Genomic DNA, 12,412 nt, shown 5'->3' with positions numbered 1-12,412 from the left:
AGTTCAGCACGCTACTCTTTCCTTTTCCAGCTTTCCCGCCTCAGACGTCTCATCTCTCGACGTCTTCAAAAAGGGAATCAGCTGTGTGCCACCGGTGCCCATGAGACCCTGTTCACCCTTTCGCGACGAGGACGAACTCGCCAGATTGGTCCGTGATCCTCCCGTCCAGGGCTGCCTGGACGGCAGAATTATGTACCGAGTCACAATCTTGATGTGCTTGTTTCGGAACTCACTCAGGGCGTCCGTCGCGGCGGTGTAGGCCTCTCGCAGCCTGCGCTGCTCAGCTGTCGCCGGCTCAACGAGGGCCAGCTCCCGTATGCTCCCCATCCTGGCCACATGCACCAGAAAGCGCCTATGAGGCCCGGGCATGTACTCCCTGACTTCTGTGTGGAAGCTCTTTTGTCCCGGCTTACCGTGGGTGTGATGCTCGACACCCAGCACGACGTCGAAGAACTGGACCAGGGAACTCTGCCCGTTGCTGCCGCCGCGGTACTGCCTCCACTGTCCCTTGCCATGCCCTTCGTCGTAGAAGACGCCCCCGGGCAGTCCAGAGGCTTCCATGTTCATGCTTCCCGCTAGGAAGGGCCGGATCTGGTGATAAAAGACCATTGGATCGCACTTTTCGTACATTCGCTCCAGAAGCGCACCGACACCGTCGATGCAGCCGCGTAGTTCACCGAGCGCCGAGGTGATGACATGGTAGTCTCGCGTCTTGACGGCCTCTAGAGCTGCCATCATGGTTTGCAGGATGCCTGCTGCCTTGGCTTCCATGGCGACGCTTATGAGCAAGAACCACGATTCCGATTCGCTACCGGTGAATGAAATGGGGAGAGCAAGGTTGTGAAGGTTTGTGAAATCACTCCCGGAGCAAGAGAAGTTCCAAAGGTTGGCGCCCGCGTATGTCAATACTGGGGGCACTTCGAGATGGCTCGATACCCGCAAGAAGGGGACCGTGATTTGCGGCGGTAGGATCTAAGATGTGAAGGTTAACAGGGTTTGGCTTCGGACAGATGGCGTAGGTAACTTGATTACTTACTTGCTCGGGCTTTTCACCACCCCAAATGTACGCATGGGCCATAAAAGCCAAGATGACATAGGCTCTCCTCCATTCTGCTTCGGATACAAGACGATCTGTTGATAGTACGGGCAGCTGACAGACAGAGTCTCGGATTCTGTTGCTCCCAGTCAATGCTGGCAGATGCTGTGCAATGAGCTCCCAGGGCTCATAATACGAATCGGAGAGCGAGGTTGGCGGACTGGTGGCGGGCAGGAAGGCGTTTTGTGTGACGGCGAATTTGCTCAAGTCGACTGTCGGCTTTCCATTCTGGGGGGTGCCTGACAGCACGGCGTGAGGTGACATTCTGTGTCACAGTCTATGATGCGTTGTTGTGTAGCTATATAGATAGTCTCGGTATCACTTGGCAATGTCGAGACGAGCCCACCATTGGTAGCAAATTTCAGCTGTGGTGGAAGACGACATCAAACGCGGATTAGGGATGTACAGAGATGAAATACAATCTACTATGCTCGACAGAGTTTGCTGTCTCGAGTATTGCGCAATGGCTCTTCCTCCGCCATCCGAGTCGCGCATCCGCTCCGGAGCCGTCGTGATGATCCGCAGTGGCATGGAATGATAAGGCAGGCAGGCTATCGCTGCTCCCACGCCATGACTCGCAGATGCCGGGCAAACCAACTCGATCCGGACCTGCATGTCTGGTGACGACAGCCCCTCGGCCATGTGCCCGTTGTGCCATTCCGTGCCATCGCCGCCATGCGACGCCAAGCGGTTCCTGCAAATCATTTTGCCTGCAACTATCCAAATGGGCAAAGTGTGGGGACCCCATTGGTCAGTGGATGGAGACTTGCGGCTTGTTGCGGTACTCGGATGACGGAAGCTCGGACGTACCTGCGAGCACGGAACAAGGCAATCAAAAAATACTTCCGTGTGGGTCGCCCATTTATCCCAACATGATGCACCGATGCGCAGTTGCGTCAGGATTCGCAGCCGCAACCACTGTAGCGAAGCACATCCGCAGTCAAATCGGTATTTATTGGTCCCTTTTTTTTTAGAGACATCGGCAAGTCTCCCAAGGGGAGGGGGCGAAAGCAAACTTCCACGTCGAAACCATAAAGTGCTTTCGATTACCCTCTCGACTTCCATTGTGCTGCTCCGCACTGCCTCGTTTCCCCAACCCATCTTCCGCCCCATCACTCCTCATCGCCCTCCTCACGCCTCACATCGCCATGGATCTGGCCGCCTTCGTCGATCGGCTGCGGAACGGCTCAGCCGCCAAGTTCCCCGCTGACGCAAACACCTTGGCCTTTGCCCAAAAGCTCGATTCACAAGACCAGCTCAAGCACCTGCGGGATGAGTTCGTGCTGCCCACAAAGGGCTCACTAAAGAAGAGAGCCTTGGATGGCTCGATCCCAGGTATCTCCTATCTCATCATCTCATCCATGCAAAAAAACACCGTGAAACCGCGGCTCGGGATGAAACCTTGCTAACATGGTTCAAATTAGGACAAGCTGCCAACAATGGCATCAACGGCACCCACAACACCAATGGCGCAGGGGGCCAGTCGGCAGATGCCGACAAGCCATGCCTCTACTTTGTTGGCAACTCTCTCGGCGCTCAGCCCCGAGCTGTCCGAGACTACCTGAATGCTCAGCTGGAGACGTGGGCTTCGATTGGCGTCAACGGCCACTTCACCGACATGGACAACTCGCCCCTGAGGCAGTGGCAGGACATGGCCGAGGACTGTGCCAAGAAGTCGTCTGATCTTGTCGGGGCCTCGCCGCATGAAATCGTCATTATGAACACGCTCACCGTCAATCTCCACGTCATGATGGCGAGCTTCTACAAGCCCACCGCCAAGCGGCACAAGGTTATTCTGGAATGGAAGCCCTTCCCGAGCGATCACTACGCCATTGAGAGCCAGGTTGTCTGGCACGGCCGCGACCCCGACAAGAGCATGGTCAAGATCGAGCCAGACGAGAACAGCCTGATCCCCACAGAGAAGATCCTCCGGACCATCGACGAGCACGCCCAAGAGACCGCCCTCCTCCTCCTGCCCGGCATCCAGTACTACTCGGGCCAGCTATTCGACATGGCCAGGATCACAGCCTACGCCAAGGAGCGCGGCATCGTCGTCGGCTGGGACCTGGCTCACGCCGCCGGCAACGTCGAGCTGAGGCTCCACGACTGGGACGTCGACTTTGCCTGCTGGTGCACGTACAAGTACATCAACGCCGGACCCGGCTCCATAGCCGGCGCGTACGTGCACGAGAGGCACGGCCAGGTCGAATGGGCCGGCGGCTCGGGCAGGCCCTCGTACCGCCCTCGCCTGGCGGGCTGGTACGGCGGCGACAAGAGCGTCCGCTTCAACATGGACAACACGTTTGTGCCCACCCCCGGCGCGGCGGGCTACCAGCTCTCCAACCCTTCGGCCATCGACCTGGCGGCGCTGTCGGGCGCCCTGTCGGTGTTCAACAAGACCTGCATGCGCGACCTGCGCTCCAAGGCCCTCGTCCTGACGGCCTACGCCGAGCTGCTGCTGGACCAGATGCTGGAGGAGACCAAGGGCGATGCCGCGCCCATATTCACCGTCCTCACGCCCCGGGATCCTCTCCAGCGCGGCACCCAGCTCAGCGTGCTTTTGAGGGACGGCCTGCTGGAGAAGGTCTCGCAGGCCTTGGAAGAAAACGGCGCCATTTGCGACAAGCGCAAGCCTAATGTCATTCGGGTCGCGCCTGTTCCTCTGTATACCCGGTTTGAGGACGTGTGGGCTTACATGCAGGTTTTAAGGGGGGCGTTGGGGCTGTAGATGCGATGATTTATAGAATAGTATGGCATTACGAGCATAAGCCCTGCAACATGATGTATTGGTCAAGACCCGCCGACGAACATGGTGCATGTAAGATGAGTCTGGTGCGTGTGAGGCGCTGTGGTGCTTATCTCGGGAGCAGGCTCAATGAAACTCCACCGTTGTTGTTGTTGTTTTTTTTTTCCCTGCTACAACAGTAACATACCTGCACCTGGCCGATTGCTCTCCAAGTCATTGAGACATATAGGTTCATATGCGTACGACAGAAACATATCCTGTCAAGGAATAGTCAAAGAAAGGCGACTCCTATGTAAAGTCAAGCATTGATGACGCCATCTACCACCTCGGACACATTCAGCAGTTCCTCGTCCTTGAATGGGCGTGCAACAACCCGAATCGTAATCGGTGAGTCGGCAAACTTGTCAACATCATCTACGATAATAGAAAAAAAAAGCAGTTAAAGACACACGCCGACTTGGCCAAGACCAGCCGAGAACCTACACATGTCCCAATTCAACTTGCCAGAACCTGCAAAACCTTCATTCGGAGTGAGACCAGGGTCCTTGGCGTCCAACGCAGCATCAACCCTCGTCTTTCGGCACGGCAGCACAGTCGACGGGTAGTCGAGATGGTTGAACAGACTGGTGTACCCCCACCAGATGGGAAAGTCGTGCGGAATACCGAGCGACAGGGCACAGCAACGCGTCAATGGGATTCTTGGTAGGGGTGCGCTGGGCCGTCTTGTCCCATGCGTCACGGAAGAGAAGCTTCAATCTTGTTGACAACAAGTTTGCGGTTCAGCTGGGTACGCCCTGTGAGCGAGACTTAAGAGACTCTACCTTGAGGCACTCGGTTGCGGCGAGCGGTCTGACGTTGAAGGTGTCGAGGTAGTGCTCGAACACGGGCAGCATGGGCTCATTTGTTTCCTTTACGAGGGCCTTTGGCTCCGCGCAACCGGTTTGGGAAAACAAATTGAACTAGATGGTGTAAGTCTAGGTTGCGCCGCTTGACGTGACGTGAATCCTACGTTGCTCTGCTTGATCTCCCACGACGAAAACGGGAGCTTGAACCCAATCACTGCGCCGGGTCATGTTTTGCCGCAAAGTCGAACCCTTCTCTGTGCTCATTTTCATGTCCCGCGGCCTCGAGCTTCTGGACAGCCTCTTTCACGGCTCTCAGGACCGGTGGGTGCGGTGTAACCACGCCGTCGTACGTCAGCAACCCGAAGACGAGCTTCTCCTCCGAGACAGGAACGTGTCTCCACGGCACCGGGGCACAGCTTACATCAAAGGCGGCATTGGCACTGTTCAGCACGGCGGTGATTCTCTTCAGGTCACGCATGGAATGGGTCCCAGGGCCGCACGACACCCGGATCGACATTCGGGGCGGGTTTCAGCTGTATATGCCGGTCTTGGGCATGCAGTCGGCCGTAGGACGGATGGCGTACAGCCCGTTGAAGGCGGCTGGAGAGCGAGTTGCTTCCATCAATGTCCGTCATGGGTGCTGTCGCGGCACCTCTCATGGCGATGAGGACCCCGTCGCCAAAGCTGCTGTTGAACGGGTTGACGGTGAGACCCCAGAGACTGCTTGCCGTCTCTAGAGCCATTGCGGCTTGGGGCATTGTTGTCTTGCAGTGGATGATGGCCAAATCATGATGAGCGTGCTGTTACTCATTTGCTTCGCTGCATGGATTACGTACCGCCAGCTTCGCGAAGCAGTTGTACCCCGACGGTGTCGTCGTCCACTACGTTGTCCTTCAGCGCGACGTATCCAAGAGTAGAGGCTTTGCCTTTGACATGATACGTATCCTGGTCGACGGCATCAGCAAAGAAGTACAATTTAGAGGCGCGTTTTCAACCTTGATAGAAACTGGGAGGCCATGCAGCGGTCTCAGCGGGTGTGAAGCTCTGCGCCAGTCCAGGGTTGCTGGTTGTCGCCTGCGAGACAGTTTCTGGGTTGCGCCCACAAACTTGATACTGGCAAAAGGTGTCAATTTTTGAGCTACTTATTGAGCAATACCCCAACTCACAAGAACGAGTCACTATGAACATGTAACTATTTGGATGCAAGGGATATGCGGCCCCGCGCCACGTCAAGTCAGGATAGATGCAAGCCGCTCAGCCCTAGGTCCAACATGAATACATGCTTGCTTGACAGGGAAATCGGCTTCCGGTTCAGGGCAGAAGCAGTTCGCCATGGACGTCAGTTGATTGATCGGCTCTTGAAAAAATCTCTGGATCAAATACGGGTCATTGATATGATTCGTCAACTTGGCCACCATATAGAAACCATGTCCGCCCTTTATATCAAACGACCTCTCGCTTTCTATTTTCTTTGCATCGATTGCAATCCCCTCACATTCCTAGTTCCCCTCGTTTCTGGGGAGCTCCAGACAACCCTGGATCCCCGCATCAAAGCAAGCCGGGGGGGACAGACAGAATCCAATCCGACTCGACAACAGAACACAATCGCGAGATGAGCCGTTTCCTACCGAGTTATCCATGCAATATACTGGGTCGAAATCACCGCGACTACATTCACCGGCTAGTAGACCCGAAGATGTGGGCGCCAAGAAGCAGCACTCCCAATGGCCCTTCATTCCAGCGCTCTGATGTGTCGATCCGCATCTGAACGACCAAACCAGCGGTTAGCTTCACCTCAAGTGCTAGCATCAGCAAAATCCCGGCAGCATCCCACCTCACTTATCAGAAATTGGACTTCATCTCAACTGCAATTGACGTCTTTATAATACAGCGGCACCTTTCCCTCTTTCCCGTCCTCCTTCTTCACAATACACACTCCGGCCTGCCATTCGTTGGACCAACATGGTGCCGTCAAAATTCAGTCCATACCGGCCATTTACACAAAACTTCCTCGTGGGATGGTAAAAATCTCCCTCCAGCCTACAAGTGAAAAGCCACCAACTACCTGCTAGCATCTTGCTGTGCCCACCAGGAGGCTACCAGGCACATACACCGCCCTCACGGGCCTCGGCGCCGGCGGCGGACAGCCGTCCTCGGCAGACGTAGCCAACAAGGCGGATGCTCTTCTCTACGGCCTGTTCGCCCTCGTCGGTCCCTTCGGCGGCACCATCCTCAACATGCTGCGCCCGAAGCTGAGTCTGATGGTCGGATCCGTCGGGTGTCCCTGCTCTGTCGGGGGGCTGTGGTACTACGATCGAACCGACAATGCTTGTTCTGCGCTGCTTGCGGGTGCGATATTAGGAATGACGGGCGGGTTCCTATGGACGGCCGCTGCGTACGTCCAGTTCAGCTACGCCGAAGAGAAGGACAAGGGATTAGTGCGACCACACTGCTTCTCTCACGCTCCCTAGACGCGAAATCAATCCCGTGCGTAGTACATTAGCATACAATGGATGCTCAGAAGCGTAGGCGCCATCATAGGGAGCTCCATCTCGCTCAGTCTGTCCATCAACCAGACAAAACCAGTGGGCGTGTCGAGACCAGCGTACATGACATGCATCGTCATCCGCACGGGCGCCGTCTTCGTCGCGCTCTTTCTCATCGTCAACCCGAGGCGCGTGGTGCGACAAGACGGGACGCATATTGCCGTCTTGAAGGAGGTCAGGTTCTGGCCCGAGTTGTATCCCAGATTCATAAAGAAAAACACGGGCTAATGCCAGGGCAGCCCGGTACTTCAACCTGCGCACCCGCTCCGTCAACAACTTCGCCTACCAGGCAACTCAGGCCTTCTTCCCCGCCGCCCTGGTCCTCGTCCTCGACAGCAAGTATATACGGTCCCGCAAGACGCGGGGCCTCATCGCCATCGCTGTCATGGGCACTGTTGCCGTGGGAGCAAGCGCCGGCCTCATCGGCTGGCTGCAGTTCAATAAGGTCGACTCGCTGAGGACGGCAGCCGGTGCCGACTGGACAGATCCCGAGTGGCCGGGTTTGTTTGTGTGCTACATTCGCTCTGGCGCCGTGTACGCGGGATACCAAATGTGCACCGAGTACACGCTGTGGGCTACGACCAACGACCTAGATGTGCTGGCCCGCGCGGCAGGCATGTTCAAGTTTTATTCGGCGTTTGGGATGTTGGTTTCGTTTGTCATGGCTGGTGAGGGCGTGAGCTTTTCTGGGACAGATTACGCTGCAGCTGGTGTAAGTGGATTCTGCGTTTGTTTTGTCTCTCGACGCAGATGGTTCGAGCTAATACTTTGCGCAGATTGTACGCTTTGGGCACTCGTTGAATCGTCTGGGTTTTGGTGTTTCATGTCCAAGATGGCAATTATTTCTCAGAGGACAATGTTATTGCTCCGGTGGCTGTGGGGGAGCAAAAAAAAAAAAGCCATAGAGGCAGAGAATTCGAAACATGCTGAGAAATTGCCCGCGCAGAATATTTCATCTGTATCTGGACATAGAGCATGACCATGCATATAGAAATCACAGAAGGAGCCCCCCTTGGCGGAGTTATTACCATGGTGCCTCGTGTGCAGATCCCAACCCGTAGGAATTCAAAGGGGCTTCTTTGCCGAATTCCCAATCCGACGTGATGGCTCAGTAGCACATTCATCCGGCATTCATTACATATTTACTACTTGATGAACCTACCCGCTCCATTTCCCACTTCCATAAAATAGGAGGTTGTGTTGGGGGCTGGTTACGGAAGTTCGGATCCTCGGTTATCAAAACACTACCACCACCAACGGAATCACGAAACCGTAGTACGAGGCCGTGGGGTTAGATCTATTGCCCTAGACTACTCGCCATTTACAGTCCCTTCGTTATACATGAATTCGTCAATCAGACATATATATACATCAAATATCGCCGCCAATGGTGCCGGGCTCAAAAATAATGCGCCAAATCAATCCCTCCTCCAGCCTCCAGTAGTGGAAACAGATTCAATGCCGACCCTGAATCCCCATCATTGCCTACATTCCCATTCCAGTAATTATTGTCCGGCGTCTGCATCAGCGATTCAGTCAACCCCAAAAACGCCGAGTCAATCTCGGCCAGTCGCGGAGACGGAACACCCTGTAAACCCTGGTGCTGTAAGAATGACCTGTCCAGTGGCTCTCGTCCCCGCAAGGTCACAGCCGCGGGACTTCCGCCGGTGTGCCGGGATGAATCCCTACCCGGCGTGGATTCTCCGGGCGTTGTCCGTGGTTCTGGCGGCATCAAGCCGAATAGTTGGCTCGAGTTTTCCGTTCTTCGCAGCCGTTCCTGGAGTTCTCGCCGCTCGAGGTACTCCAGCGCCGTCATGAGGAGGGATTGAGCAATGAGCGAGTATTGGGTGGCGTGGCCGTCAGTTTTGGCAAAGTGATCGAGCGCTTGGATGGACATGCGGCAGTATTTTTCGAGAATGCGGCCAAACCCGCCCAGAAGACCGACGCCCAAGACGAGAGCAGACGCGAACAACCAAGAGCTGCAAACTATTATTAGCTTTGAACCTCTCAGGCACTTGGCAGCAACTGCACGGCACTTACACGATGAGTGGCGCTCTGCTATTCAAGATGCCTCGGTCAATCAGATCCAGTATTGGGTCGACCATTAAACTTGCAGCATCAATGCACGCATCCGCAAGCTTCGACTTCCCAGATGTAAGGGACGACCTTCCAGCCGCGGACGGACTATCGGATAGCCTCCTCACAAGCTCATACATGAGAAATGGTCTGGAAATGAGCATAACAGCATAGTAGTATGATGACAAAACTTGGCAAGCACCGCTGATCTCAGCCGTGCTTCGAGAATCGGTTCGAGCAATGACGTCCTTGAGTTGCCGCAGCCAGCGCCCTGACCAGTCTCGTAGCTGGTGCGATATTCCCTCAGTGAGCTGTAGCGAGATCTTCCGTCTGGAGTAAATTTCCACCACTACTCTCTCCGTAATAAGCAGGATCTGTACCGAGGCGTTCAACAGGTCCAAATCCTCGTCGCCATTGGCATCGATATTTCGATATGGAACAGTGCAGTCGACATCTGAAGCGGATGGCGGCCTGCCCATAGATGTGCTCAGAAATAGGTCTACTATCCGAACGCTCTTCCACAGTCGATCCCTCTGTCTGTGGACATGGGCTCCAAACCGAGCATTCACTTCGGTTCGATGAATACCGATTGAGTACGCCGCCCGGGCAGCTATGCCGAAGAATAAATACGCGCCGTTTATTTGACACGAACAAAGCATGTATATGGTAATAAGAATGAAGGCCTGAACCGTCCCGACGCTCAGATTGCCGCTCAACGTAGCGTACGCCTTGCTTCGCGCATACTCAAAGTAACCCTGCGACAGTGCCTCGTGGTCTCCAAGGCTCCCGATAGCCAGAACAAGATAATTGACAACCGACGTCAGTTCATCCGAACCCCGTTCATGGTTCGCCCACAGGAGCAAATCGTTGAGCAGCTTTGAGTTGTCGAACAAGTCCGCCAAACCAGTCGTCGTCGCCAGATAATTCGCAACAATAGCTTCGAAATCAACGCTCTTGACGTCCGGCGGGCTTCCGAGTCCGCTGCCGGCTCGCACTCTCGTCGAATACCCAGCAGGCACGTTCTCCAAGACCGAGTAGCGACTGCTCTCCGGCGCAAACGCATGCTGTCCCACCCGGCTAGTGACAAGTTGTCGGACAGACTGGAAAAACGACAATGGCGCGCAATCTCCGATAAACACCAGCTTCCCCTGCGCATCACACAGCAGCCGTGCTTCTCGTGGAACCTCCGTATCGTCTTCAGCCGGGGGTTCTGCCGGGCCATTCACAACTCCCTGCTGATCGTCAGCGGTTCGCGCAGTGGAATCTCGCGTCCTCGGCGTCGTAGCATCCTGCGCGGAATCGTGCACGCCAGCCGATCGGGTCCTCAACGCCCTTCCGCCCACTCCTTCATCACCGACACTCTCTGACACTCTCCTACTTGCCGCCCTCCTGCGGCGTTGTGGTGAGTAGTGACAAGCCTGCGGCCGCTGTCGCCCTGCGCAATAGCCACAGGGTAGTTCGCCATCGCACTTGACCTTGCGCGCTTTGCATCCATCGCACGCATTGGCAATGCGGCTGCGGATGTACCGGGGCGGTCCTGGCTCTCCGGGTGTTTGTCTGCCGTCGTCGTCGTCCATTGAAGTGCGGCTCGTCGACGCATGGCCGGATGTGTTGGAGTTGGGAAGATGGTGTGCGACGTGACGGTGGAAGCGCTGCTCGGAAGCACTGTGCACCATCATCCGGGTGTGGATTGAACCAGTATTTGAAGTTTCCACAATTGCCCTCGGATACACAAGGTCCAGGAGCGCATTGTTTCGGTTTATGGAGAGACGAGACCGAGGACCTGGTTACCCACGAGGCGATTTGTTTCTTTTGTTATAAATGGCGGGTCGAGTGAGGATTTGATGAGATGTGTTGTGTTCAATGCGACCTCAACGCAGGTGGTTTGGTACCGTGCGCGCCAAGTTGGAGCACTGGGTCTCGTCGCGACTCGATCAGGTCTCTGTAACTTGTAGGAGCCAGATAAATCTTGACATCATCCTAGGGCGCTGTACGCTATTTGGCGAGAGCAAGGTTCAAACAAGAGGAGGGCAGGTATCTAATCACCGTAAATCCTGCTCCAAGACAGTACAATGCGTATTACGACATGTCGTCTCTTTGTCGGAAAGCAGCGCGCCATCAGCTCCCCATTAACTTTGAAACCTTTGCGTATCTGTCATCATAATCATACCAGCAGACTCACAGGAATTGGCGCCACGTCTGCGCCCATGTCCTCGACGTGTTTCGGGAAGCGCTGTCGTGGGGCAGTTTCTGAGCTCGGGCACCTGTTGGGCACATCGACCGTCTTTTCGTCACTCCGCTGTCTACTGATCTTCCTAACAACACTCACAACATGATCGACCCTGAGGCGCGGCTCTGGGCAGGATCGGGCAGCTTGATCATTGGCGGTCCTTATACTTGGCACATTACGGATCTTGACCAGAGAAGGCACTTCTCCGTCACATATGCCCCGCCAGTCCCAGTTCAAGATGTCGAGGATACCGAGGACATCTGTATGGCACAGATCCGAAAGCATATTGACCAGCTTGGTGATGGTGTCTACGGAATTCGCGTTTCAGAACCAAATGGACCTGTTACAATATCCACTGACCAGGAAGATGATGTGACCTGGTACGTCAACTACCATCAATTAGGTGCCTTGAAACTTCCATTTCCCATCAAGACCATCTACTTGTCCAGCCTGGTCAAGGTAGACGGACTGGCGCCTCAAGTCGACCTGGTAACATATCAGAAACACCACTCACAAACCCCACGAAAACAAATGCTGTATTCAAGTACTAGTTTATAGAAAATGGCATGTTCCGAACCTGGTATGAGCTTAATAGCTGGAGCCGCTCACCTCGCGATCATCCACACATTGTTCCTTTTGACTTTGTCGTTCTTGACAATATCCGCGGGGGAATCGTCGGCTCCACCAGTCTTATTCCTGGCGGTACACTGAAGGATAACACAACTAGGCCGTTCCGTCTTCAGTGGCTTCACCAGCTGCTATCTGTGGTAGACGACCTAAACTACCAGTACGGCATCATGCACCAGGATATAGCTGCACGTAACCTGGTTATTGACCAAGACGATAATCTCCGAATATTTTGACTTTAACTAC

The 12,412-nt window shown here is 54.9% G+C and overlaps 7 protein-coding genes across 7 annotated transcripts; 4 read left to right on the top strand and 3 right to left on the bottom strand.

Moving 5' to 3' along the window:
• Window positions 1-3: 3 nt before the first annotated feature.
• On the bottom strand, window positions 4-1,360 carry J3458_002357 (uncharacterized protein; the record flags this gene model as incomplete). Its single annotated transcript, XM_007813613.2, has 2 exons — window positions 4-972; window positions 1,037-1,360. The coding sequence occupies 2 exons, from the start codon at window positions 1,358-1,360 to the stop codon at window positions 4-6; spliced, it is 1,293 nt and encodes a 430-aa protein (XP_007811804.2).
• A 626-nt stretch (window positions 1,361-1,986) lies between these two features.
• BNA5_1 (Kynureninase (L-kynurenine hydrolase)) lies at window positions 1,987-4,032 on the top strand. The gene is made up of 2 exons (XM_007813614.2): window positions 1,987-2,431; window positions 2,521-4,032. Exons 1-2 carry the CDS (start codon window positions 2,245-2,247, stop codon window positions 3,822-3,824), a joined length of 1,491 nt encoding a protein of 496 aa, XP_007811805.1. The 5' UTR covers window positions 1,987-2,244; the 3' UTR covers window positions 3,825-4,032.
• Window positions 4,033-5,157: 1,125 nt separating this feature from the next.
• J3458_002355 (uncharacterized protein) lies at window positions 5,158-5,445 on the bottom strand (the record flags this gene model as incomplete). Its single annotated transcript, XM_066117263.1, has 1 exon — window positions 5,158-5,445. One exon carries the CDS (start codon window positions 5,443-5,445, stop codon window positions 5,158-5,160), a length of 288 nt encoding a protein of 95 aa, XP_065979155.1.
• A 1,204-nt stretch (window positions 5,446-6,649) lies between these two features.
• Window positions 6,650-7,158, top strand: J3458_002354 (uncharacterized protein; the record flags this gene model as incomplete). Its single annotated transcript, XM_007813616.2, has 2 exons — window positions 6,650-6,708; window positions 6,780-7,158. 2 exons carry the CDS (start codon window positions 6,650-6,652, stop codon window positions 7,156-7,158), a joined length of 438 nt encoding a protein of 145 aa, XP_007811807.2.
• A 38-nt stretch (window positions 7,159-7,196) lies between these two features.
• J3458_002353 (uncharacterized protein) lies at window positions 7,197-8,034 on the top strand (the record flags this gene model as incomplete). The annotated part of the gene is made up of 3 exons (XM_066117262.1): window positions 7,197-7,212; window positions 7,473-7,878; window positions 8,010-8,034. The coding sequence occupies 3 exons, from the start codon at window positions 7,197-7,199 to the stop codon at window positions 8,032-8,034; spliced, it is 447 nt and encodes a 148-aa protein (XP_065979154.1).
• Window positions 8,035-8,517: 483 nt separating this feature from the next.
• Window positions 8,518-11,239, bottom strand: J3458_002352 (uncharacterized protein). The gene is made up of 2 exons (XM_007813617.2): window positions 9,274-11,239; window positions 8,518-9,212 (listed from the first exon to the last, which is right to left on the bottom strand). The coding sequence occupies exons 1-2, from the start codon at window positions 10,986-10,988 to the stop codon at window positions 8,633-8,635; spliced, it is 2,295 nt and encodes a 764-aa protein (XP_007811808.2). The 5' UTR covers window positions 10,989-11,239; the 3' UTR covers window positions 8,518-8,632.
• Window positions 11,240-11,641: 402 nt separating this feature from the next.
• Window positions 11,642-12,402, top strand: J3458_002351 (uncharacterized protein; the record flags this gene model as incomplete). Its single annotated transcript, XM_066117261.1, has 2 exons — window positions 11,642-12,028; window positions 12,091-12,402. The coding sequence occupies 2 exons, from the start codon at window positions 11,642-11,644 to the stop codon at window positions 12,400-12,402; spliced, it is 699 nt and encodes a 232-aa protein (XP_065979153.1).
• Between the last annotated feature and the right edge of the window lie 10 nt (window positions 12,403-12,412).

Source organism: Metarhizium acridum, assembly GCF_019434415.1.
Source record: "Metarhizium acridum strain ARSEF 324 chromosome Unknown scaffold_1, whole genome shotgun sequence".
Lineage (NCBI taxonomy): Eukaryota > Fungi > Ascomycota > Sordariomycetes > Hypocreales > Clavicipitaceae > Metarhizium > Metarhizium acridum.
The sequence above is the reverse complement of the archived record's forward strand: the minus strand, read 5'-3'. Positions and strand labels throughout refer to the sequence as shown.

Bases quoted from the DNA above. Each gene is read 5' to 3' on its own strand.
- BNA5_1 (XM_007813614.2), top strand. From the start codon at position 2,245: ATGGATCTGGCCGCCTTCGTCGATCGGCTGCGGAACGGCTCAGCCGCC. The intron at 2,432-2,520 runs GTATCTCCTATC...GGTTCAAATTAG, and splicing joins CTTGGATGGCTCGATCCCAG to GACAAGCTGCCAACAATGGC.
- J3458_002352 (XM_007813617.2), bottom strand. From the start codon at position 10,988: ATGATGGTGCACAGTGCTTCCGAGCAGCGCTTCCACCGTCACGTCGCA. The intron at 9,213-9,273 runs GTAAGTGCCGTG...AATAGTTTGCAG, and splicing joins AGCAGAGCGCCACTCATCGT to CTCTTGGTTGTTCGCGTCTG.